This window comes from Podarcis vaucheri (genome assembly GCF_965113315.1).
Source record: "Podarcis vaucheri genome assembly, chromosome: 8".
Lineage (NCBI taxonomy): Eukaryota > Metazoa > Chordata > Lepidosauria > Squamata > Lacertidae > Podarcis > Podarcis vaucheri.
Window position 1 is genome coordinate 87,931,965 of NC_138766.1, and position 23,827 is coordinate 87,955,791.

General features: G+C 43.7%; 1 protein-coding gene across 1 annotated transcript in view; it reads right to left on the minus strand.

Annotated features, from left to right (window-relative positions):
- Positions 1–4,142: 4,142 nt before the first annotated feature.
- KCNK9 (potassium two pore domain channel subfamily K member 9) overlaps positions 4,143–23,827 on the minus strand; it is a 96,890-nt gene continuing 77,205 nt past the window's right edge. Inside the window, exon 2 of the mRNA XM_082235737.1 lies at positions 4,143–9,043. Coding sequence (XP_082091863.1) covers positions 8,205–9,043 — 839 coding nt within the window. The 3' untranslated portion in view covers positions 4,143–8,204. The remainder of the gene's footprint in view (positions 9,044–23,827) is intronic.

The following is a 23,827-nucleotide window of genomic DNA, read 5'->3' on the forward strand; positions in this document are numbered from 1 at the left end:
AGGGAGGGAGAGGAGAGGGAGGAAGGAAGGCTTGGATCTGGACATAGGCTCATAAAATATGTTTCCAATTATTATTGAGAGCCCCTGTGTCCTGCTGGTTAGAGCAAGGGTCACCACTGTAATAGCTCCAGATGTTTTGGATTACAACTCCCATTAGCTCCAGCCAGCATGGTCAATGGTCATGGATGATGGCAGCTATAGTTCTCAACATCTGGAGGGCACGATATTGACTACACCCTGGATTAGAGTATTGGATTAGGCCAGCGATGACCTAAATTCAGATACCCACTGAACTATAAAACTCACAGAGTGGTCTTGACACAGTCGCTTGCTTGCTCTCAGTCTAAACTGCCTAAGTGAGCTGTTGTAAAGATGAAAAGGCATGAATTTATATGCTGTCTTGGAACTCTTTGGAAAAGTGGTCGGATATAAATATAATAAACCAATCTAATTCTGGTTCAAAAGCAGGAATGGGGACCTGTGACCCTCCAGCTATGGTTGGGTCACAACTCCCATAATCCCTGACTACTCTCCATGCTGGTTGTGGTTGATGCTCGTTGGAATCCAACAACTTCTGGAGGGGCACAGGTTCCCCACCCCTGACCTGAAGTCTAGGTAACACCACTGAAATGAACAGTTGCAATTAGGTGCCGCACATATCCACCTCATTCTGCCAAATTTTCATGCGGAGCTGCTGCACTTGTGGTCTTCCTCACTCATTTCCATGGATTCAGCCAATCCATTCAGACAAAGGAATACGTGTCCCCTTCCAACTCTACAATTCAATGATTCAGCGATCAACTCTCTCTCTCTATTGAAATGACTGGAGGAATGCTCTTTGCATACCAGAGCAGCTGCACCCAGCTGTAACAAACCATGACAAGCCAATTAACAAACAAGCAATGGTGTTGGTCCAATGCAACCAATACAGGGTCAGTAAAATAATGCTTTAATTAGCACCATTATCAGAACCTGACTTGTAGCAGGTCGGGCTGCTTATCCATCTTTGGTATTGTCTCCCCAGAGAGGCAACAGTGCTCTAGCAACTCAGGAGAGGGTTTTGAATATGGGGTCTGCCGCATTCCAAGAATGTGCTCTATCACTTCCTCCCTAACCTATGTGCACATGTCCTGCTTGCGAATATCCCATGGACATTGGTTAGCCACTGTGAGAACAGGATGCTAGACTAAACGGGCCTTTGGTTTGATCCACCAAGCATTTGTTTATTTTTAGTACACTGTTAGACCATTAGCAAATTCAGCCCCAAAGCTATTTCTGAGTTTTCACTACATCCACAAGGACTGGGAATATGGTTTGTTTTTAAATGCAGATGGATCCTCTGTAATCTGATGGTTTCATATTTCATTGGGTTATGCTGTAAACCAGAATACCTGATTGGAATAATGAGTCGAGATGAAATACTTATTGACTCATTCAAAGCAATATTTCTGATCAAATTTCATGCATTTGCATTCACAATCAGGTTTTGTGTCCCTGCTACCATCTTGCAGTGGATATTCCACATCCGTCTTAATTATCTGCACTTTAATTATTTGCAGCTTCTATTCAGAGGAAGGGGACTTTAATTTAGTTAAACTAAGTGAAAAAAGATTTCCATAGTGAATTCAAACTTCAGTCAATTTTTCAACAGCTCATCTCTGTTGCTGCCCTCTGTTACCCTGCTCCTACAGCTCTATATCCTCTCATTTTCCAGTAAGAATGTTGATATTTTAAAAGGATGCTGTTAAAATGGACAGTTCCTCTTCTGTGTTTCTTTTCCTTTTCAAATCTTGAAATGACATTGTGCTCCACATTGTTGAAATTAGCAACACTTGGATTTAAATTTGTGTAATATCCCAGTCAGCAACAGAACCTCATTAAAATCTACATTAAAAAGTCCATAACATTAGCGCAATGGAGAGATTCCAGCGACCCTTTCTATTTGCATTTCCCTAGTAAAAGGCTTTAAATGAATATCTTAATTAGACCCTGGATATTAGCAAGAACATTACACAAAGTAAAATTATGCCATAAACCTCAGATCTGGTCTATTTCCTTCATAATTCTTCCGCTGGCCTCCATGCTTTTAATAGTTGGAAAATGTTTCCTTTTTTTAAATCTCTTGTTCCTTTCATTGATCTTTCTTTTAAGCTTAACCAGTCTCCTCTCACATGTTTCCAGCTACCAAATATATAGTTAGCTAGGTCATGATGTGCAATTCAGCATTCTTGAAAGGGCAGCCTTGTGATTTCTGAGGAATAGTCAGATCCCACCCTACCATTAAACATAATGAGGCAGTTACCTCAGGCAGAAGATCATGAGGGCTTATGAGGTACAACACCATCCTTCCCCCTGCTCAGCTGTCCCCTTCTGTTGAAGAACACAATTGTGTGAACCCCTTAAAATAGTCTGATTTCTCCAAGAGTGGTGGAAGACATCATCCTATTCCACAGCTTTTATACAATGGTACCTCAGTTTTCGAACATCTCAGAAGTCAAACGTTTCAAGTTTTCGAACACCAAAAACCTGGAAGTAACTGCTTCGGTTTTCAAATGCTTTTTTGAAGTCGAACGTGCCACACAGCTTCTGTATTGAGTTTTTCAGAAGTAAATGCTCCGGTAAATGACACGGAGCAATGGATCCAAACTACAAGAAAGAAGATTCCACCTAAACATTAGGAATGAACTTCCTGACAGTAAGAGCTGTTTGACAGTGGAATTTGCTGCCAAGGAGTGTGGTGGAGTCTCCTCCTTTGGAGGTCTTTAAGCAGAGGCTTGACAACCATATGTCAGGAGTGCTCTGATCGTGTTTCCTGCTTGGCAGGAGGTTGGACTCGATGGCCCTTGTGGTCTCTTCCAACTCTATGATTCTATGATTCTATGGTTTTTGAACGTTTCAGAAGTCATATGGTCTTCCAGAATGGATTACATTCAAAAACCGAGGTACCACTGTACATAGAATGGACACTGTATTATCTTTTACCTCCTGCAGCAAAATGTCTTGGACGTTGTGCCCACCCAGGAATGAGTGAAAAGGAGAATTGGACTAGAACAACCAAGTTTCACTAAGACATGAGATTGAAATATAGCCATGGTCGCAGTGAAACTTGGTGGTCAAAGTTGGCATCCAGCTAGCATGTTGCATCAGTGCAGGGATTTACTCCTGCATAATGAACCTTTTCCCCCTGTGTACCCCTTACAGCTCTTCTAGGAGTTCCCCCAAACCTCCACACAGATTTCTAGGGAGGACACTTTCTAGATGAATACCATCCATTATTGCCAACTCACACAAGAAAACTGAAGGCAGGCAAGCTAATTACATGCATGTGTAAACTTGCGCACAAGGGATATGGCTCCTTGAGCCTATGCACTCATACAGTGGTATCCTCTAGGTTAGATTACTGCAATGTGTTATACATGGGGCTGCCTCTGAAGACAGTTCAGAAACTTCAGCTGGTGCAGAATTTAGCGGCCAGGTTGCTCACCAGGGCAAGACAGTTTGACCATGGTACAGCGACCCTGACCCAACTGCACTGGCTGCCAATTAGTTTCCAAGCCCAATTCAAAGTGCTGGTTTTGACCTATAAAGGTAGCTCAGGATCACAATTCCTCAAGAACAGCCTCTCCCCACATCAATTGACCTGGACCCTGAAATCATAATCTCTGGTCCTTCTTCATGTGCCCCCGCTGTGAGAGCTATGGAGGATGGCAACACAAGAATGGATCTCTTCTGTGGTGGTTCCTCGTTTGTTAGGCACCGAGTGAAAACATTCCTCTTCAACCAAGCCATTGGTTGATTAAACAATCTATGGCCTTTTCAACCGTGGGTGGGTATTGTTCATGCTTGTTATTATGTTATGCATTTTTGTATTTTTATATTGTATACTACCCAGTAATTCTCAGATGAAGGGCGGTATAGAAATTTTATAAATAACATAATATAAATAAAATAAAATAAAAATCCTTCCAGTAGCACCTTAAAGACCAACTAAGTTAGTTATTGGTATGAGCTTTCGTGTGCATGCACACTTCTTCGGATATCCAAGAACTAACTTAGTTGGTCTTTAAGGTGCTACTGGAAGGAATTTTTTTATTTTGACTATGGCAGACCAACACGGCTACCTATCTGTAACTGGAATAATATAAATAAGTAACTTCAGCTGTTTTCTGCATTACTGGGATTCTGGTAGAAGGTAACCCAGAAACCTGGGCCAGGTGCAAGGCCAGTTCCCTCTTATAGGCACCTGTGGCTCTTGCTTTCTTTCGAGAAGAATACAAAGCATTCCTAGAAAAACTGGTGATTCACAAGAGATATCACAGCGGCAGGGCAAGGGCGGGTCAATTGAGTCATCGCCATGGCCATAGCTACATCATCACTCAAGCAGGGATTTTTCACATGTCTACCACAAAATTCATATTTTCTTATGAATGTTTTATATTATTTTACATAAAATAGTTAGATGGGTTTTTTAAAAAAAATAAGCTGTTTATAAATCTTGTTAAATAAATATAATAAAATATATTTCATTCAATCAAATTTAAAATACAGTGGTACCTCTGGATGCGAACGGGATCCGTTCTGGAGACCCATTTGCATCCTGAAGTGAACATAACCCACGTCTGCACATGCACGAGTCGTGATTCGCCGCTTCCGTGTATGCACGTGCTATCATTTTGAGCGCATGCACTAGCGGCAAAACCCAGAAGTAATGCATTCCGTTACTTCCGGATCGTTGTGGAGCGCAACCCAAAAACACTCAGCCTGAAGTATATTTAACCCGAGGTACGACTGTAGCAGTATTATGTTTACTATTATTATAGTTAATGACTTCGTTCTGGCCAATATTGCACTTCATGCATCATTTTTGGTGCTACTGGTTGGCATTAGGCTACAACTGAAAAGAAGCTGGTGTGTCAGAGGGCAGAGCCTGCAGGAAAGAAAGCTATTTTCACCTCAGATAAGCAACACTTGGTAGCGCTGGTGGCCACAGTATTGTGGAATGCTCACCCTGCTGAAACGCAAGGGGTCCTATCCGCATTGGCATTCCGCGGGCTCTTGCAAGCACACTTGTTGTCACATCCCCCTGATCTCCTGACCTAAACCCCCCATCTTAATTGCTGTTTTAACCGTTGTGCTGTTTCAAAGGGCTTGTTTATTGCACATTTTAATTGTGGGATGTGTAATTTAATGTTTTGATGGGGCATTGTTTTATTGCTTGTCTCCATTCTGTGCTCTTATATTCTGTAAGTGGTTTTATATTTCTAAAACCACTTACAAGCCACTTTGGCAATTAAGTCATATATAAATAAATAAATAATGTTTAGGCTCCATAATAATAACTCTTTCAAGGAAAAACAACACAGTTAAAAGATAAGGAAGAAGTAAGGAGTCGAAATGAGGTGGAGGGAAGTCACATGCGAAGAATAATTATTATATTTTTGGTTTATATTTGTGTATAAGAAAATACATGTTGAAGAACAAATGGAATATGTATATGAATAACCAACTTAAAAACTCCAAAAAAAAGTATTGTTTTTTTTAAAAAGAGAATGTGCAAGCAATTGCGTTAAATTCGGAAGTAAGTTCACCAGAATAAAGCACTTTTCCTGCCTAGAAAATAACAACAACAACAACAACTCTTGCATGTGCTTACAGGTCCTCAGCCACCAAGCTGTTTTGTAAGATGTGTGGTGGTGAAGTAATTTGGGGGTGGGGAGTGACAACAGAACACAGGTTACCTATTCCCTCCTCAGCTGTGTCTCCCTTCCCATCAAACAAATTTCCCTCCTGCCTGGCAAATAGGCTTAAAAATCAGCTTCCGCTGAAACCAATGGAGGCTGTTTTTTTAAAGCATAATTGAACTCTAACTGTCTGCAGTCAAGGTCCCTGTGGCCAACAGTTCCTCGGCCCTGATATTGTAAAATGAAGATAGTTTCCCCATTCTCAAAAATAAACATGGCATCATAAGTGTATTGTTTATTTCACTTCACCCCTCATTCTGCAATTTTACAATTTCCCCTTACACTGGGCCAGAGGGTACAAGAAATGGAAGGGATGAATACTAGGCCTTCAGATCTCTATATTTACCAAGTGAGAAAGATGAACCAATATAGAAAACTCCAGACCCTGAAGCCTTGTGAAAGCCTTTTGCTGAGGCCATTGCAACCCTCAGAAAATCACAGCATCATATTAGCCTTCTGCTTGCCTTGCTTCATTAGGGCATGTCTCATCCCTGCTTTGCAGCTTGCTCTGTCAAAAACATTTTAACCATGCCCTGAGCAAACTAAATCCCTCCCTCCCTCGCTCTGGTGCTGATATGTAATACGATAGGATAAACTGGATTGTTACATAATGGTTCAAACACAGGCACAAAACACAGAATGGCCATTGGGTTGATGAAAAGCACAGTTGCTTTGAGAGCAAGTGAACGATCCCTTCGCAGACCCAATGCAGACATACAGCAGAATTGCCATCTCACAAAAATGAGGTTGATTGGCTGGAAGGAAGCCAAGCCAGAACAGGGACTCTTGGAGAGATAGCAACAAGGCAAGCATCTTCATGTCATGGGGTACTTAGCGCTCAAATAAGCTTTTCCATTCTAAATGATCCCATTTCTCTGCATAACCCTAGCTGTTGTCAACTGTTTTGGAATTTCTGGACTGCAAGTACGCCTCACCATTAAGCCGGTGCTTCCTAGATCTTGTATTCCTTAAACAAAATGGTTCGAATTGCTGCTCTCAAGTCACTAAAGCAACTCAGTTCCGGTGCAATCATTCAAGGGGTCAAAGCAGAGCAAGTATTGACACCCGCAGTTGCCTCAATTGAACACATTCGCTCAGCAAAAGATTGTCAGGGTTTAAACGTTCCCAGAAGGTCAAAGCATGAGACACTCTCTCTTGAATCCTTCCTGAGGCCAACCAAGGTTTTCCGTTATTTACAAATCAAAAGCATTTAGAGACTATCTTTTATTATAATAATAATTTAAAACAAGGAATGCCCTGTTTTTTTATATAAGAAAAGGGGGGGATACAACCACCTCTGTATACCATCCTTGTCCAAGCATTCCCAAAAATATAATTCCTATGCATGCATCTGATTCTGCACACATTCAGGCCCTCTCACTCACACACACAAGCACATGATAACATAAAATTTAATTTTATACAAAACTGTATAAATAAGAAATGATAAAATAGATACTCTTCAGTTCCAACGATTCCCCCCTCAGAAAAGAAAAACCCTCTGTGTTGTGGCATATAGTTGGAACAATAACAAAGAATTAAAAGAAACTGATTTTAAAACCATATTATTTGCTTTAGAGTATTAATCCTATCTTTTCAAGGGTTTTGTTTTCCTCTTGTATTGTCTTAATGCATACCAGTTCTACAAAATGCATGCTGTAGATTTTTTAAAAAATATATGTTTGGGGTTTGTTTTTTTTGTAGGGATTTGATCTGGCAAGCAAAAGCAATCCTTCTTTCCTGCCTTGAATCTTTCTGGAAACAAAACATCTAATAAAATCTAGCATTAAAAAAAATTTAAAATCACCATGATACACTTGGTATATTGACCGTTTATGGTGCATGCTTGACTCAGCAAACGGAACAAAAGAGAATAGCAGCTTTTTCCCGTTCCCGCAGCCCCTGCCATGTTTTGGAAGCCAAAAAGCAGGCCAGAATACAAGTTCTTCAAAGGAAGAATCGAAAGAAAACAAAACCAATACCTGATGCTTTGATATATACTTTGTTAGTCACATGGCACTGGTAGTGGAATTGTGCGTGTGCACCTATACCCTAACCCAGACACGCCACACACAGGCACACTCGTGCTCTCTCACTCTCTCTCTCTCTCTCACACACACACACACACACAGAGTGACCTGCTTGTGAAGGAAAAGAGTTCATTAGGTCAAAAAGTGCCCGAGGGCACATTGAAAGCTCCCAGCTAATATGTGCAACTTTGGAATTTGGATACCCACTTCCCATCACCTCGAATCTTCAGACTACCGAGGGGCGGGGACATAAATGTAAGGCATACTTTGCTCCAGAGCTGAGTCTCAGAGGAAGGAGGTCTCTTCCTTTGCTTGATTTCCTTGATTAATCTTAGCCTCGCTCTGACTTACACGAGGAATTCCTTTAAAAAAACAAACAAACCCAAAACCAATCTTAGGAATAAAAGATCAAAAACCCCAAGGACAAAGGACTTCAGATGGACTTCCGCCGTCTCATCAGCCTGTGGCTGTCTGTGAAGCTGTTCAAGCCAGGAGAGATGGAGCTCACAGGGGATGGGAAAAGGCTGTTTTTTAATGTGCTTGGCGAGATCTCCTCTATCTTGTAGGAGATAGAGTGAAAGTACTGGAGGTTCAACTTGGAGCTGAAGGAGTTTTGGTGGGACACAACCCGGCTGGTGTATTCGTGGGACCTGTAGCACATGCAGGAGCAATCCGACTGGAGGTCCGTCACCTCGGCTTTGTACCTCGGCCGCCCATGCTGGGAATCATCTTGGATGTGGATGATCATGCTGTTATGGTTCCCTGCCTGGGAGGCACGTTCCTCAGCCTCCCGCCTCTCTTCCTCGATGTTCATGAACAACCTGAGAACAACCAGATTGAGGAATGCCCCAATGACTGTCAAGCCTACTAGGATGTACATAAAGCTAAAGGCCACATAGAGCGGCTTCCTCTGGAGGGCTCCTTTCGTCTGAAGGGCCACATAGTCCCCAAACCCTATTGTAGTCAATGTTATAAAGCAGTAGTAGAAGGCCTGGAAAAAGCTCCACTCCTCGCAGTGGGAGAAGGCCGCTGCTCCTATGCAGAGGGTCCCTATGCACGAAAAGAATCCGACGGCCACCATGTTCTCCATGGAGACATCAGTGCTCCTCATCCTGCAGCACCTTTTCATCCGCTGCAAGAGGTACTTGACAAAGGTGTTCATGCGTTCGCCAAGGCTCTGGAACATAACCAGGGTCAACGGGATGCCCAGGGCAGCGTAGCACATGCAGAAAGCCTTTCCAGCATTTGTTCCTGGGGCAGCATGCCCATAACCTGGAGAAGCAAAAGACAAAAACAGGTGAGTGACCAGGGAGGGAGGGAAGGAGGGGTGGCTGCCTCTAGGTGGAGCTACCCATCACAGGTGGACTTTGATCTTTCACATTTCAGTAGCACCCTGTGCAAGCCCCAAAATCAGCTCACATATTCCACTTCTCGCCTTCTGTTCTGTTCAATTCACTACGTCATAGTTGCAATGCCCTGCTTTCCCCTGCTAGGCTCAACACCCAGCACGGTGGTACAAATTGTCCTGCCCTAAATCTTCCTCTGTACCATTCCAAATGCCCTACACATGTCTTCAGTAAAGGAGAAATAGAGCTGTGTGTCATCACTGAAAGACTCATGGTGCCCAAAAACACTCCCCAAGCATCACCCACTGAAGATAACCATCCAAGTAGAACTGGAACCACTGCAAAACAGCTCTGCTCACCCCCAAATGGGACAGCTGCTCCAGAAGTATACCATTGTTGATGGTATTGAAAGCCACTGAGAGGTCAAGGAGGATTAACAGGGGCACATTGCCCCTGTCTCTCTTCTGACAGAGGTAATCACATAAGGTGACCATGACCTTTTCTGTGCCAAAGCCAGGCTGAAACCCTGATTGAAATGGATCTAGAAGATCAGTCTCCTCCAAGATCTGGATCTGGTCAATGGCCACCCACTCAAGTACCTTACCCCCAAAAGGGAGGCTGGCAGCTGACCAGTAATTACTTAGGTTCTCAGAATCTATGGATGGTTTCTTGAGAAGTGGTCTTATCACTGCCTCCTTCAAACAGGCAAGAACCACCTGCCTGATATTGCTGTATCATAGCAATATGATACTGCTATATCACAGCAATAGTAGTGAAAAGTGATCTGTTAACTAATGGTAGCAACAGCAGCTGCAGCAATAAATCCATGCCAAGATCTCCTCCTCCTCCATTTGCAGGATCTGAATGCAAATTGTGTGCTGCTGATTTTGCTTCCCTTTGAATTCACTTTTTCAGGCAATATGGGACCCACACTGCTATTCAAAACCAGAATGGAAGAAGCTTCACAAGCATTCTTCATCGTCATTCCATGGCAATGGAAATTCACCTTCCTTCTTGGGGCAATCTCTCCTTTTGACAACAGCATGAAGCTGGGGGTGGAGGGGGGTGAACTATGCCAAACCCTCATGACTCAGACATTTCTTATGCTGGCTGCAGCCTGAGATGGCAGATAACGACAGAGGAATAATTGCATCTGAAACTTTAAACAGACGTATTAGGAGAGGGAGGGTATGGTCATGACTGAGGTAACACACAAACTGCTTTTCCTCCAGGGAAATGGTGGCAAAGAGTGACGTAGATTTTAGGAATAACTCCAGTAATCCTTTCAGCATGCTGAATTTTCCTTAGCTCAGTTGTACTAGACACGTAAAGGCCATTGTACGTAGACTGTGTATCTGAAGCATTTAAGCGGCTCTTGACTTAGGTTGCCCCATCATCTTCAGTCATGGTAGCAGACAAGCCCTTTCAGTAGCAGCTAATACAGTCATGGTCGGAGGTAGGAATGAACATGTCAGTTTGGGTTTCTTTCTGTTTCTCCTTTTCCCAGTCTTCAGTTAATCTCATTTCTGCATTGATTTGTGGTTTATGCATTGTATTAGGTCAAATGGTTTGCAACAATTTTTGTATTAGGCAAAGCTGCATTTTTTTAAATAAAAAAATGTGTATATTGGAGAAAATTCACACTAAAATGCTGGTGAATTTTCACAACTTAAAAAAATCCACGCAGTGATGTAGAAAGGTGGAAAAATAAAAGTAAGACTGGGGAAATGAGAAACTGGAAGAAACCAAAACTGACAGATTAGGCCTAAGTAAACCCATTAGTAAATACTGCAAACAGTGCATCCAGTTCTCTAAATTAGAGTTTGGCGTATTATATACACACCCAGAAAATGACTCCACTCCCCATTAACTTCTCTTTCCATGAGTGGAAATAATGAAGGTTGTCATCAAATCTTTTCTAAAACTGACTTTGCAAGTGGGGGATCTGTTACTGCTGAATAGCTACCATCATTTATGTTTATTTCATATTGTTTACAGACCACCTTTCTGCTCATCTGCACCCGAAGTAGTGTACAGTTAACATCAGTAAAAACAGATGGAAAGAAATTGCTGAAATAATTAATAGAAGTGGAATACAAAAAGGGAGGTGTGTGGAGGTCGTGGAAATAAATGAATGAAAGACGGGATAATGAAATTGTTTTATTTATTTTATTGTTTTTGTTTTGTTTTGTTAATTTGATGTGTTGTATTGTATTGTCTTTTTAGTGTTTAAGTTTTTGGAAAAATAATAAATATTATTTTTTTAAAAAAAATCAGTAAAAACAACAAAGGTCAATCAACAAAGTGAACACTGAAAAAGACTGCTACAGAACAAAAATGCAAGGCAAATTTTGAAAGAAGGGCCCCACAAGATCTACCTGGAGGAGTGTTCCAGAACTGCAGCAACAGCATCCAAAAAAAAGCTCAAATCTGTTATACAACATTGTAGACAACTTGGTAAAATCCTCATGGCATTTGCCACTCATTAAGTGGAGGCTTTCTTGACTGCCACAATAGTTGGTGGAGCCTCAAGACTACAAACTCCATGGTACAGTGTTACTATGACCAAAATATTGTTATGCATTTGGGGGTGCCAGACTCCTCTAAATTCCTGGACCTAGTAAGTGTTAGAATTTAATCAAGGATTGGAGTGTTAAAATATAAACCAGGTAAGCTTCCTCATGAGAGATGAGCCATTAAGAGAAAAAAAGGAACGGTGATGGCCCATTAAGAAACCTAAGGAGAATAGGCTCTGTGCCAGATGGCAAATGGGTGAGACCTCTCCTCAATTTGAAGTTAGTTAGAAGACAAAGTCAGAGTTTGAGGCAGATGTTTAGAGTTGGCTGTGATGTGACCTAGAGGGGGGAAAGGTTGCAGGTTTTTAAAGGCAGCAAGCTAGGAAGAAGTTGGGAGTATGATTGATTTCTGCTTGAATCCAAGGCTGCACCTATGGGAGAAACAAGATCATTGGGGGGGGGTTAATGCTGTGAACCCCTCCATCACAGGCTCAGGTTGTATATATGTGCACATAAACAATATTATCGTAAAGAGACCATATTCTCTGCTGTGCCTCATTTGCAAAAGGAAACATGAACCCCTGGAATCTCACACCACTCAGAGATTGGGGCGGCATGCAGCAATATGCATCCACAGAAATATATGATACCTGTGAATGTTAACAATAACAATAATCTGAAGGAGCTTCTCCCCCCACCCCCCATCGTTCTACCCGGACACTGAGGTCCAGCACCGAGGGCCTTCTGGCAGTTCCCTCACTGCTAGAAGCCAAGTTACAGGGAGCCAGGCAGAGGGCCTTCTCGGCAGTGGCGCCTTCCCTGTGGAACACCCTCCCACCAGATGTCAAAGAGAACAACAACTACCAGGCTTTTAGAAGACATCTGAAGGCAGCCCTGTTTCGGGAAGCTTTTAATGTTTGATGTATTATAGTATTTTAATATTCTTTTGGAAGCCGCCCAGAGTGGCTGGGGAAGCCCAGCCAGATGGGCGGGGTATAAATAATAAATTATTATTATTATTATATAATAAATAAGCTAATTTTGAGCATATGCAACTGCAAAAGGAGCAGCTGAAAGCCAAAAAAGAGCAGATCGATTTCCTGCAGCCAAAATGTTGCCTGGCTGCCTCTAGCCTTGTTGATATGCGCTGGACCACACCAGCAGATGTGAATAAAGTTTAAAATAAGTGTAAAAGGAATCGTGCTCCTGCCCTAGCCGAGACTACAATCGCCTCCCAGAGATTAACAGCACGAGCCACAGGCCTCTTCTTCTCTCATCAGCTCTATCAGGTCAAGCGCCTGTCTTCCCTTTTTTTAATTCTGAAGGGTGGAAGGCCAGGCTGCAGCACGGCACAGCATGACTCAGAAGAAGGATGGCTGCTTCAGCTTGAAAAGTTACCCCCGGCACAGGTTTGTCTGCAAGTAAATCAAGTCGACTTAGCTAAATGCCTGTCAGCAAATCAAGCAGATGGCAGTGAAGAGGCAGAGTTGAAAGGGTCACCCAAGAAAGAGAAGGGGGAGATGGTCACAGAGTCAGCAAATTCCTGTCCCAGTGGAGAGGTGAGCGCTGGCTTCTCCTTGCAATCACATAGGAGGGAAGCGGTATAAGGAACGTGACTTTCTTTCCACATTATGATTCACCCTGACATCATAAGGTCCCAGTTCTCCAGGACATGCAGCTGCACTCCAAATACTTGAGAGAGCTATGGCCATCCCAGCTCATTCCAAAAAAAGCTTTACTCCAAATGCTACAAGAAAATACAGTGGACGCTCGGGTTACGAACATGATCCATGCAGGATGCACGATCGCAACCCACAGCATTCACAACCCACGTCTGTGCATCTGCAATTCAGCATTCCAGTATTTTGGGGTTTTGGCGCTCCGCAACCCAAAAAAATGCAACCTGAAGCAGCTGTAACCTGAGGTATGACTGTAGTGAATAGAATAGAATAGAATAGAATAGAATAGAATAGAATAGAATAGAATCATAGAGTTGGAAGAGACCACAAGGGCCATCGAGTCCAACCCCCTGCCAAGCAGGAAACACCATCAGAGCACTCCTGACATATGGTTGTCAAGCCTCTGCTTAAAGACCTCCAAAGTAGGAGACTCCACCACACTTCTTGGCAGCAAATTCCACTGTCAAACAGCTCTTACTGTCAGGAAGTTCTTCCTAATGTTTAGGTGGAATCTTCTTTCTTGTAGTTTGGATCCATTGCTCCGTGTCCGCTTCTCTGGAGCAGCAGAAAACAACCTTTCTCCCTCCTCTATGTGACATCCTTTTATATATTTGAACATGGCTATCATATCAGCCCTTAACCTCCTCTTCTCCAGGCTAAACATGCCCAGCTCCCTTAGCCGTTCCTCATAAGGCATTGTTTCCAGGCCTTTGACCATTTTGGTTGCCCTCCTCTGGACACGTTCCAGTTTGTCAGTGTCCTTCTTGAATTGTGGAGAAGAATTAGAACAGCAATCTTTTGCGCTGTTCCCTTGGAGTAAGCTGCACTGGGTGCAGTGGTCTTTCCAAGTTAACATGCATAGGACTGGGCCACAACAATGCGGTTTGGGGCATATCTACTCAGAAGTAAGTTCAATGAGTCTCACCCCCATTGTTTGTGCAGAATTGTAACCCATGTCAAAGAAGTGTGCTTAGGAAGAAGGTAAGTGTCCGCTTAATATTAAGTTATTCTATCTAGATCAGTATCATCTACACTGACTGCCAAGGTTTTAGACAGGACACATTTCCAGTCCTGCATGGAGATCACAGAACTGTAGAGCTGGAGGGACCCCGAGGGTCATCTAGTCCAACCCCCTGCAATGTGGGGATCTCAACTGCTGGGGATTGAATCTGGGACCTTCTGCACTCAAAGCAGATGCTCTGCCACTTGAACTGAAGGAAATCAAGAGATCTCAAAAGGATAAATCTGCAGGTGATTCCACATCAGCCTGCAGTGGGAGGGAGATTAAATATTTGAATGCTCACCAATATATATTGCACACGCAAGACCATCAGGGAGCAAGCACAGGAAATAATGCATGATTGAATGCGCATCAGATCTCATACTTCCACCAGCACCACCTGCAGTCTGAAGAGTTTCAGCCAGCTTTCAGTCATCTGGTGAACTTGTCTGCTTGCCTGCATCCTCCCTACTGAACTTGCTGAATCTGGGCTTATGTTTTAGAGGGGAAAGGGTTCAGAACTCGGCGGGATCTGCTACACAGTTATCACATCACATCCAGCCTTATGTCTTATTACACATGCTGAGGGGATGGAATCTGCGTGTCCTCGTGGCACCCCTCTGTCCCCATTTGCCTCTGCCAACCCTCCTCAGAAACTGTCCAGAGTATTATATCACAAGACATATAATGCCTTGAACAAGACTGCAGCCTGAAAAGGCAAACTGGCAAGCAGAGATGACCGAAGGAAATAACTCTTCTCTAGTTTAAACCAATCATGCCTCCTTGGATTACACACACACACACACACACACTGCTCACTTCACTCTCCAACCCCTCCCCTTGCAGCTTACAGAAACCCCTTCCTCTTATGACAGCTAAGTCCAGTCGCGAACGATTCTGGGGTTGTGGCGCTCATCTCGCTTTACTGGCCGAGGGAGCTGCATTTGTCCGCAGACAGTTTTTCCAGGTCATGTGACCAGCATGACTAAGCCACTTCTGGCAAAACCAGAGCAGCGCACAGAAACGCCGTTAACCTTCCCGCTGGAGCGGTGCCTATTTATCTACTTGCACTTTGACGTGCTTTCAAACTGCTAGGTTGGCAGGAGCAGGGACCGAGCAACAGGAGCTCACCCCGTCGCAGGGATTCGAACTGCCAGCCTTCTGATCGGCAAGCCCTAGGCTCAGTGGTTTAGACCAGTGTTCCCCAACCTTGAGCCTCCAGCTGTTTTTGGACTACAGTTCCCATCATCCCTGACCACTGGTCTTGCTAGCTAGGGATTATGGGAGTTGTAGTCCAAAAACAGCTGGAGGCCCAAGGTTGGGGAACACTGGTTTAGACCACAGCACCACCCGCGTCCTCCTTCCTCTTATAGATTGTCCCAAATGTGCACACACCCCTCCACCTACAGATCACTGAAACCTGAGCCCAGGAAACCTGAAGAGGAACAGGCAGGACAGCAGGCTGTTCCATCACCGTGCTGCAGTTTTCGTGGTTGCCTGCTGGTGGCCACACAAAGTGCAGCGTGATGACATCCTTGCAGTTTTACTATATAGCCCCAGCTGCAACAAAACATGTCTCCTCCATACCTCTACAGCCACAGCTTTTGGGGGTGAAGTAAAAACCTTCCAACTGTTTTGACTTCACACCCAAAGGCACACTCCTCTGTTGACTCTCAAGACAAGACGGATGCCAACCTAATCCAGCTTTCACATCAAGCATTTTACTAAGTAAAAAAATTCCTTCCAGCAGCACCTTAGAGACCAACTAAGTTTGTTATTGGTGTGAGCTTTCATGTGCATGCACACTTTTTCAGATACACTGAAACAGAAGTCACCAGACCCTTATATATAGTGAGAGGGTCAGGAGGGGTATTACTCAGAAAGGTGGTGGGAATGGGTGATTGGCTGATAGGTGTGGTAAACCTGTTGACGACTGTTAACGACTGCAATTGGTCTTACAGGAAAAAGCAAGGGGTGAGATGGCTAAAAATAGCTTTATCATGTATAATGAAATAAGAATCCAATGTCTCTATTCAGACCAGGTCTCTCCATGGTTTTAAGTTTAGTAATAAGTTGCAATTCAGCAACTTCTCTTTCCAGTCTACAGTGGTGCCCCGCAAGACAAATGCCTTGCAAGACGGAAAACTCGCTAGACGAAAGAGTTTTCCGTTTTGGAGGTGCTTCGCAAAACGAATCTCCTATGGGCTTGCTTCGCAAGACGAAAATATCTTGCGAGTTCCTGCAGGGGGTTTTTCCTCCCCCCCCCCTTTTCTAAGCCGCTAAGCCGCTTATCAGCTGATCCGATAAGCTGATAAGCCGCTAAAAGCCGCTAATAGCGCTAATCCTCTAATCCGTCAATGGGCTTGCTTCGCAAGACGAAAAAACCGCTAGACGAAGAGAATCACGGAACGGATTCTTTTCGTCTTGCGAGGCACCACTGTATTTCTGAAATTCTTTTGTAATATGACAGCTACTTTGAGATCTTGTATAGAATGTCCTGGGAGATTGAAGTGTTCTATTGGTTTCTCTGTCTTGTGATTCCTAACATTTTACTAAGAAACCTCTTTGGAGCCACAAATTCCCCTACATATTGCAAAGGATTTGGGGCCACCATTTAGAGTGCACATTCAGTTTGCACAAATGAGACCAGCAACAAAATGCTGCAGTGTGGAGTGTTCCTGTTCAGGTTTCCAGCCTGTGATCCATGCTTTTTCCCTATTCCATTTTGCCTCTCTACAGAGCATGCCCAGTTCTCAAAGGGCTGGGTTTTTGGCTGGTTGAGAGGGTCCCCTTTGTGTTTTTTCCCCAAAGCTGTTTTGTGCATCTGCAATCCTTTAAGTTCCCCCAAGACCTCTGACGCTTCTCTCATGCACCATTTGTGCTGTTTTGCCAATGTAAGGATTGTTGACGGAAGATTGAAACACTACTATCCTTCGAAATCCATACTTGAATGAACTTTGAGGTGCTGTTCTCCAACCAAGTAATCTGCAGGCTTTGAACGTGCATCAAAGCATCAGTGAAAATGATTTTTGAAAATGCACTGTATTGGGAGAAATTGCTTGCAGACCTGTGTAGTAGTCAATGTTGCAATGTTGCATGCAATAATGTTTCTGTTATCCTAAAATACTGGTGCACTTTCATTGAGACCTTTAATTCGCAAATGGATGTAGAAATGTGGAGAAGTTAAGATTGGGAAAATGAGAAATGAAGAGAAACTGATTGGATAGATCTGCTTACCCCTGCACATCCTGAATCTAGTGTACTGTTGGCATGGCAGGCAGACATCAATCATGGTGGACAAAGCTTCTGCCCATTGCTGATGTTCACCTTGAGAAGCCCCTGAGGAGCCCTCAAGGATCCCCAAGATTCCCTGGAGCGCAGTTTGAAAGCCTGGTGTTATATATGAAGTGAAATGTCTGAAGTGGAAGGGTTCCTCACAGCAATCCCTAGGGAAATCTGTAAAGAGCTTTGCAGAGCCTGCCATTAGGAAGTTTTCCTTACATACAGCCTACGTTGAATTTCTCTGCTCAATTGCATCCCATTACCCTTCGCTATACACCCCCTACATCACTGCAGAGTCTCTCCATTCTTGGTATTAAAAACCCTCCTCCGACACTGTCAGAGAGTCGTTATCTCCTGCCTCAGGCAGAAGCCTCCTAGTCCAGCACTTGCATCCTTAAAAAAGATAGAAAGCTGCCTTAAAGCTGTGAGACCATTGGTCCGTCTGGTGCAGAACAGCTGACACTGGCTGGGAGCAGCTCTCCCAAGGTTTCAGGCAGAGTCTTTACAAGCCGTATCTGGAGATTCCAGGGATTCAGCCTGGGACCTGCTGCATTAAAAACAGATATTCCGCCACTTAGCTATAGCCCATTCTGCTGTGCCAGCAATATTTCTGCATAGGGTGGTTTGTGTGAACAGCTGCTCCGTGGTCTAGGGCCCAGCTTGGAAAGTGGCCTGGGTCAAACAGGTGCTCTGAGACTGAGGACGGAAAGGGTGATGGCCAAATCCTACAAAATCTCAGGCTGTGGGAAAGAGAATCATTACCAGCGGTGGCAAGAGTGTGGGGGGAGACCTGGCATCTGCCAGCCATCATATGAGGAAGAACCACGGATTTGAGTAGGCAAGCAAAGGTCCCAGGCTCAGTGCCTGGCATCTCTAGGTAGAGTTCAAAAGGACTTCCTGCCTGAAACCCCATAGAGCTGCTGCCAGTCAGTGTAAAGGTAAAGGTAAAGGTACCCCTGCCCGTACGGGCCAGTCTTGACAGACTCTAGGGTTGTGTGCTCATCTCACTCTAGAGGCCGGGAACCAGTGCTGTCCGCAGACACTTCCGGGTCACGTGGCCAGCGTGACGAAGCTGCTCTGGCGAACTGGCACCAGAGCAGCACACGGAAACACTGTTTACCTTCCTGCTATAAAGCGGTACCTATTTATCTACTTGCACTTAAGGGTGCTTTTGAACTGCTAGGTGGGCAGGAGCTGGGACCGAACGACGGGAGCTCACCCCACCGCGGGGATTCGAACCGCCGACCATGCGATCGGCAAGTCCTAGGCGCTGAGGTTTTACCCACAGCGCCACCCGTGTCCCACAGTCAGTGTAGACAATACTAAGTTAGATGGACCAATGGTCTAACTCAGTATAAAATAAAAAAATTCCTTCCAGTAGCACCTTAGAGACCAGCTAAGTTTGTTATTGGTATGAGCTTTCATGTGCATGCACACTTCTGCAGATACACTGAAACAGAAGTCACCAGACCCTTATATATATCTGTATCTGTATATGTATCTGAAGAAGTGTGCATGCACACGAAAGCTCATACCAATAACAAACTTAGTTGGTCTCTAAGGTGCTACTGGAAGGAATTTTTTAATTTTGTTTTGACTACGGCAGACTAACACGGCTACCTACCTGTAATCAGTATAAAGCAGTTTCCTCCATTTCTGCAAGGACTTCATCCACTACAAGTTGTGGTCAAACAAGTTGGAGACAGGGAGTGGAATGGAGAAAGGAACCCCCATCATTGTGGCCAGCTAAATCTTATGAAATATCCCACTCCATTTCCCCCTCCTTCCGATGGAAAGAAAGCATTCCATCCCAGCTCTACACACTGCACTGATCCAGAGCTCCATATGCACAGAGCCCCACATTTTCATGTGGAAGTATTCAACCAAGCAATCCCCCCATTTGCAATCTGAAGTGGTACAACCAGCCAACAGCTCTTTGCCGTAATGTAGCAAAGAATAACATTAGTATTTGCCGACACAGTAATTTAAGGCTATCTCACATTCTGGCAATTCCCATGCTGCAGAGTTTTCATCCTTTCCCCCTACTACACTTCATAGGAACTTTGCATATCTCCTGGAAGATGAGCAACTCTATTTTCAATGAAATTTCGAGGGAAGAAATTCCTTTTCTGGGTTTTCATTGGGGTGGGGGGCAAATAACTTAAAAAGAGCAAAACTGTGTCAGTTCAGTTGTGTCCCCCTCCCACTTCCAGGCTAAACAATAATAATCTCTTCAGTCTTTCCTCACACACCCTGCTGTCTTCACTCTTGAGCAACAGTGGCTTCCCTGAATCCTTTCCTGCCTTTTTGGATTTTTTTCAGTCACCAACTGAGGGTCTGAACAGGCATCTGTGAAATCCTGCTCAGGAAGAGGCTAAGATGAGGATGCTGAAAGCACCAAGCCAAGCCACTGCGGCCAAGGAAGTAAATCTGTCTTGTTTAAATTGTGGAAATTGATCCACCCATCCCAGTTAGCCATTTTTACAGCAATTTGTCTCATCAATAGGCAGCTGCAGTTTTCTACAAAATAAGCCCATTTCTCTGTTGTTTACAAAGAGCAACCTTCCTCGATGCCAGATTCTGACATATGCATCCCACGGTAAATTTACAAGAGGCGGTGGAGCTAGGCATCCCATCTTAAATGTTCTGACTATGCATAATCAGGGAGATCCATCATTTTTGTTTCCTGTGCACTGGAGGCCCAATGTATGAGCCTGTGTGAAAGATCCAGCACTTTCAATAATTTTGCATGGATCACAGAGGAAAACCCACCCCCAAGGCCAGCCTTACCACATTGTGATCGATGAAGTCGGGAGAGTACATTGACCATCTCCAGAAAGGAAACATCACTTTCAATCTTCCATCCCTGGCTTCTCACTATCCACTGGACAAGTCAAAGGCTATGTACACCAGGGGTCTCCAAAATAAGGCCCGCGGGCCGGATAAGGCCCGAGGGACTTGCTTATCTGGCCCACAGCAACCCCCGCTGCCACCACTCGCTCTTACCGGCACTGCGCTGTGTTGCTGCCCATTTCCGGGTTGGAGGAGCACCAGAAATAGCTTGTTGGCATGTGCAAGCGGTATTTGTGCATGCGCAAGCATTATTTCCAGTGCACATCCAGGTTGGAGGAGGCCCGTGCAAATGTGCACAAGCTCCTCTGACCCGGAAGTGCGCTGGAAATAACGTGTGTGCACGCGTATGGGCACGCGCTGCCCCGCCCTCTGGCCCACCATGCAATTGGCGCTGGAGACACTGGCCAGAGGTGCGGTAAGTTTGCTGGCCCCTGATGTAAACACTATAAAGCGCATTCGAAGCGCATCACTTTCCTCAAAGAAATCTGGGCACTGTAATTCACCCCACACAGAGTTACAATTTGCAACAGCCCTAAACAAATTATAGTGCTGCCCTTGTAGAATTTAGCAGAGAGGAGTATGGAGACAAAACTAGAATGAGGTGGCTCTGTTTGAGCTATGGGCCTTTCAGCCACCACTTTGATTTGAAAGCTATAACCTGGCCAGTTGGTTTCAGTCCCTTCTTCACCAGGCTGCAAAAGGAAGCCTGCAATATTTCAGTGGAGACCAAAATATTTGTTCTCATAACTGGTTAAAGGTGGTTCTGAGTGTGTCAGTGTCATCCACACATTGAATGGCACAACCCCACCACCACATGTCACTGCAAATGGCCACGCCACATCCCAGCCATCTCCAGATGTGGTTCCCATCTTTCCTTACCATTGGCCATACTGACTGGGGCTGATGGCCGTTGCAGTCCAAGAACATCTGGAGGAAAGCAGGTTGAGGGAGGCTGGCATAATCTGAAAAGGACCGTGAAAACAAAGCCAAGAAAGCAACAGCCCTGGGGCATGGTTCTGTGGAGGTTGCATCTCTTCAGAACACAGTTCACCAAGTGTGCCAGCAATTTTCTCTGCTTCTTGTGGCTTATTATTATGTTTTCTCCTTTCATGCTTCGAAATCAAAAGCTCCCTTTCCAGGCTTAGTGCAGTTTGTACCATGCTATATTTGCCTCCAAAACTCAATTTCCTTGGAGGGGTTTTGCAGTTGTTTGATGAAGCTGCTTATCAGGGTACACAAAGAAATGGCAGTGATTTCCGACAAGCCACACCACGCTTCCAGTTACCAACCATTCTGTAGTTGAAGGGAGGGGGAAGAAAACATTTTCTGAGCCTTCCAATCAGAGAAAAAGCCAGGGAATATCTCTAAATTTTAAACCCTTAAGTATTAAGAAGTTGGTAATTTTAGGACTCGTCCTAAACTCACATGGCTCAGGCAGTTCCAAATGCCCAGAGGTTCTTGCACAAGCTCTAAAAAAAAATAAAAAAAATTGCTTCAAGCCATTCCTCATTCTTCTAGTCTGCCTCTGAACCCAGAATCATTACAGTCAGGGATGGAAATATGCAGTAGGGTCCAGAATAATACTATTAAAGGATTCGAGTAAACACTTACAATTAAGAAAACAAATGTAAAGATTAAGAAACAACAGTTTGGAAACTAATTAAGGATAAGACATAATTGGAAAGAAAATATGGTATAAAAAAATGATGAGAATATAAGAGCATTTAATCAAAAGATAACAGTTAAGCAGAAATAGCAAACGTTTAATGAATTGGAAGGGGAAGTTGAGGGAAGTCATAGGGTGAGAGGATATTTTGATTCTTTTATTATTTTTCTTTTATATGACAAATGTGTGGAATATAAAACTGTAAAGCTAATAAAATTCTTTTTTAAAAAAACCAGAATAATTCTGTTGCACTTAGTTCCCTGTAATCAATGGAAAATAACACTAACTTGTTGCATGAATTTCAACAGTACCCAAATATAGTCTGCATCCAGCCCATGGTTGCCAATCGTCTAGGACCAGTCTGAACACTAGGGGTAATGTCTGTCTGCTTCTGTGATTAGAACAGCCTTCATCTGCTGGTGAGAGAGGAAGGAGAGTTCTCTACCTCCCGAGGGAGATTGTTCCACTGTCAAACAGCTCTTACCACCAGAATGTTCTTCCTGATCTTTAGTTGGAATCTCCTTTCTCATAATTTGAAACCATTGGTTCAAGTCCTACTCTCCAGAGCAGGAGAAAACAAGCTTGTGCCATCTTCCATGTGACAGCCCTTGAGATGGCTATCCTTTCTCCTCTCAGTCTCCTCTTTTCCAGGCTTAATATACCCAGCTCCTTCAACCACTCCTCATAAGGCTTGGTTTCATAGATGCAAATAGCTCTGTCAATTCTCAATTTACGTAAGTGCAAAAAAAGAATATAGGGAGAAAACCAAGGGTGCAAATAGAGAAAAAAAGAAACAGAAAACAGCCGAATGAAGACGGAGCATACTCAGAAGGCATGGAATGCTACGTGGCTGCTGGGGTGAGGAAAAGGAAAACTGAAGTGAGGAAAAGAAATAGTACTGAGTGCCTGTAGACCTGAACAGAGGCATGTCATGCTGTATCATTCTGCTCCAGGTCCCACCTGTTTCTTGTTCAGTGCTGCAGATGATGTACCTGTAACCAGTGGTGCTAACAGACTCAATGGGCACTGCCCAGTGCTTAGAAGGAAATAATTCAGATTAACTAATCCACTGAATTAATTCAAAAATCTCTGAATTATACCTATAATTTTGGGATGAACTCAATCTGAATTAAGTTCCTTTTGCAGTGGAACATCTGGGTGATGTGCAATTCGTATATGTTTCATCACACTTAACTCTGTGTTTGATTGTGGCCATTTCATTATTTGGGGAAATTAATAAAACAACTGTTCACATTACACTGTGTTGTTATGTTCTGATGCTTTCTTGGTCTTCTTAAGTATATTTTATGCTTGTGGGGAGCAGCTTGTAAAATTCGAGTGGCTAAAAAAAGTGCCAAGGACTACTTGAATGAATTTTGAATGGAATTGTAACCTGAACTGGGACAGAATTAGTTCCTTTTTGGAGGCGGCGAACTTGAACTGGAATTTATTCCTTTTTATAATGAAGTTCCCAAGCACTGTTACTGTCGATTTTAAAGCCATTTTTCTACGACACTCCTTAAAGTACATATTGAAAAGTATTATAAAAAGGATCATGGTTGTAAATGATAGTGCTAAAGTATATGTGAGAGCAGAAATGAATTAACCGCCAACTATTAAAGTGCTTGACCTTTAAAGTCATAATGTGCAATGAACAATTCAAAATCCCACCGCTGGCCCAAATACATGGAGTTTTCACACACCATTGATGCAA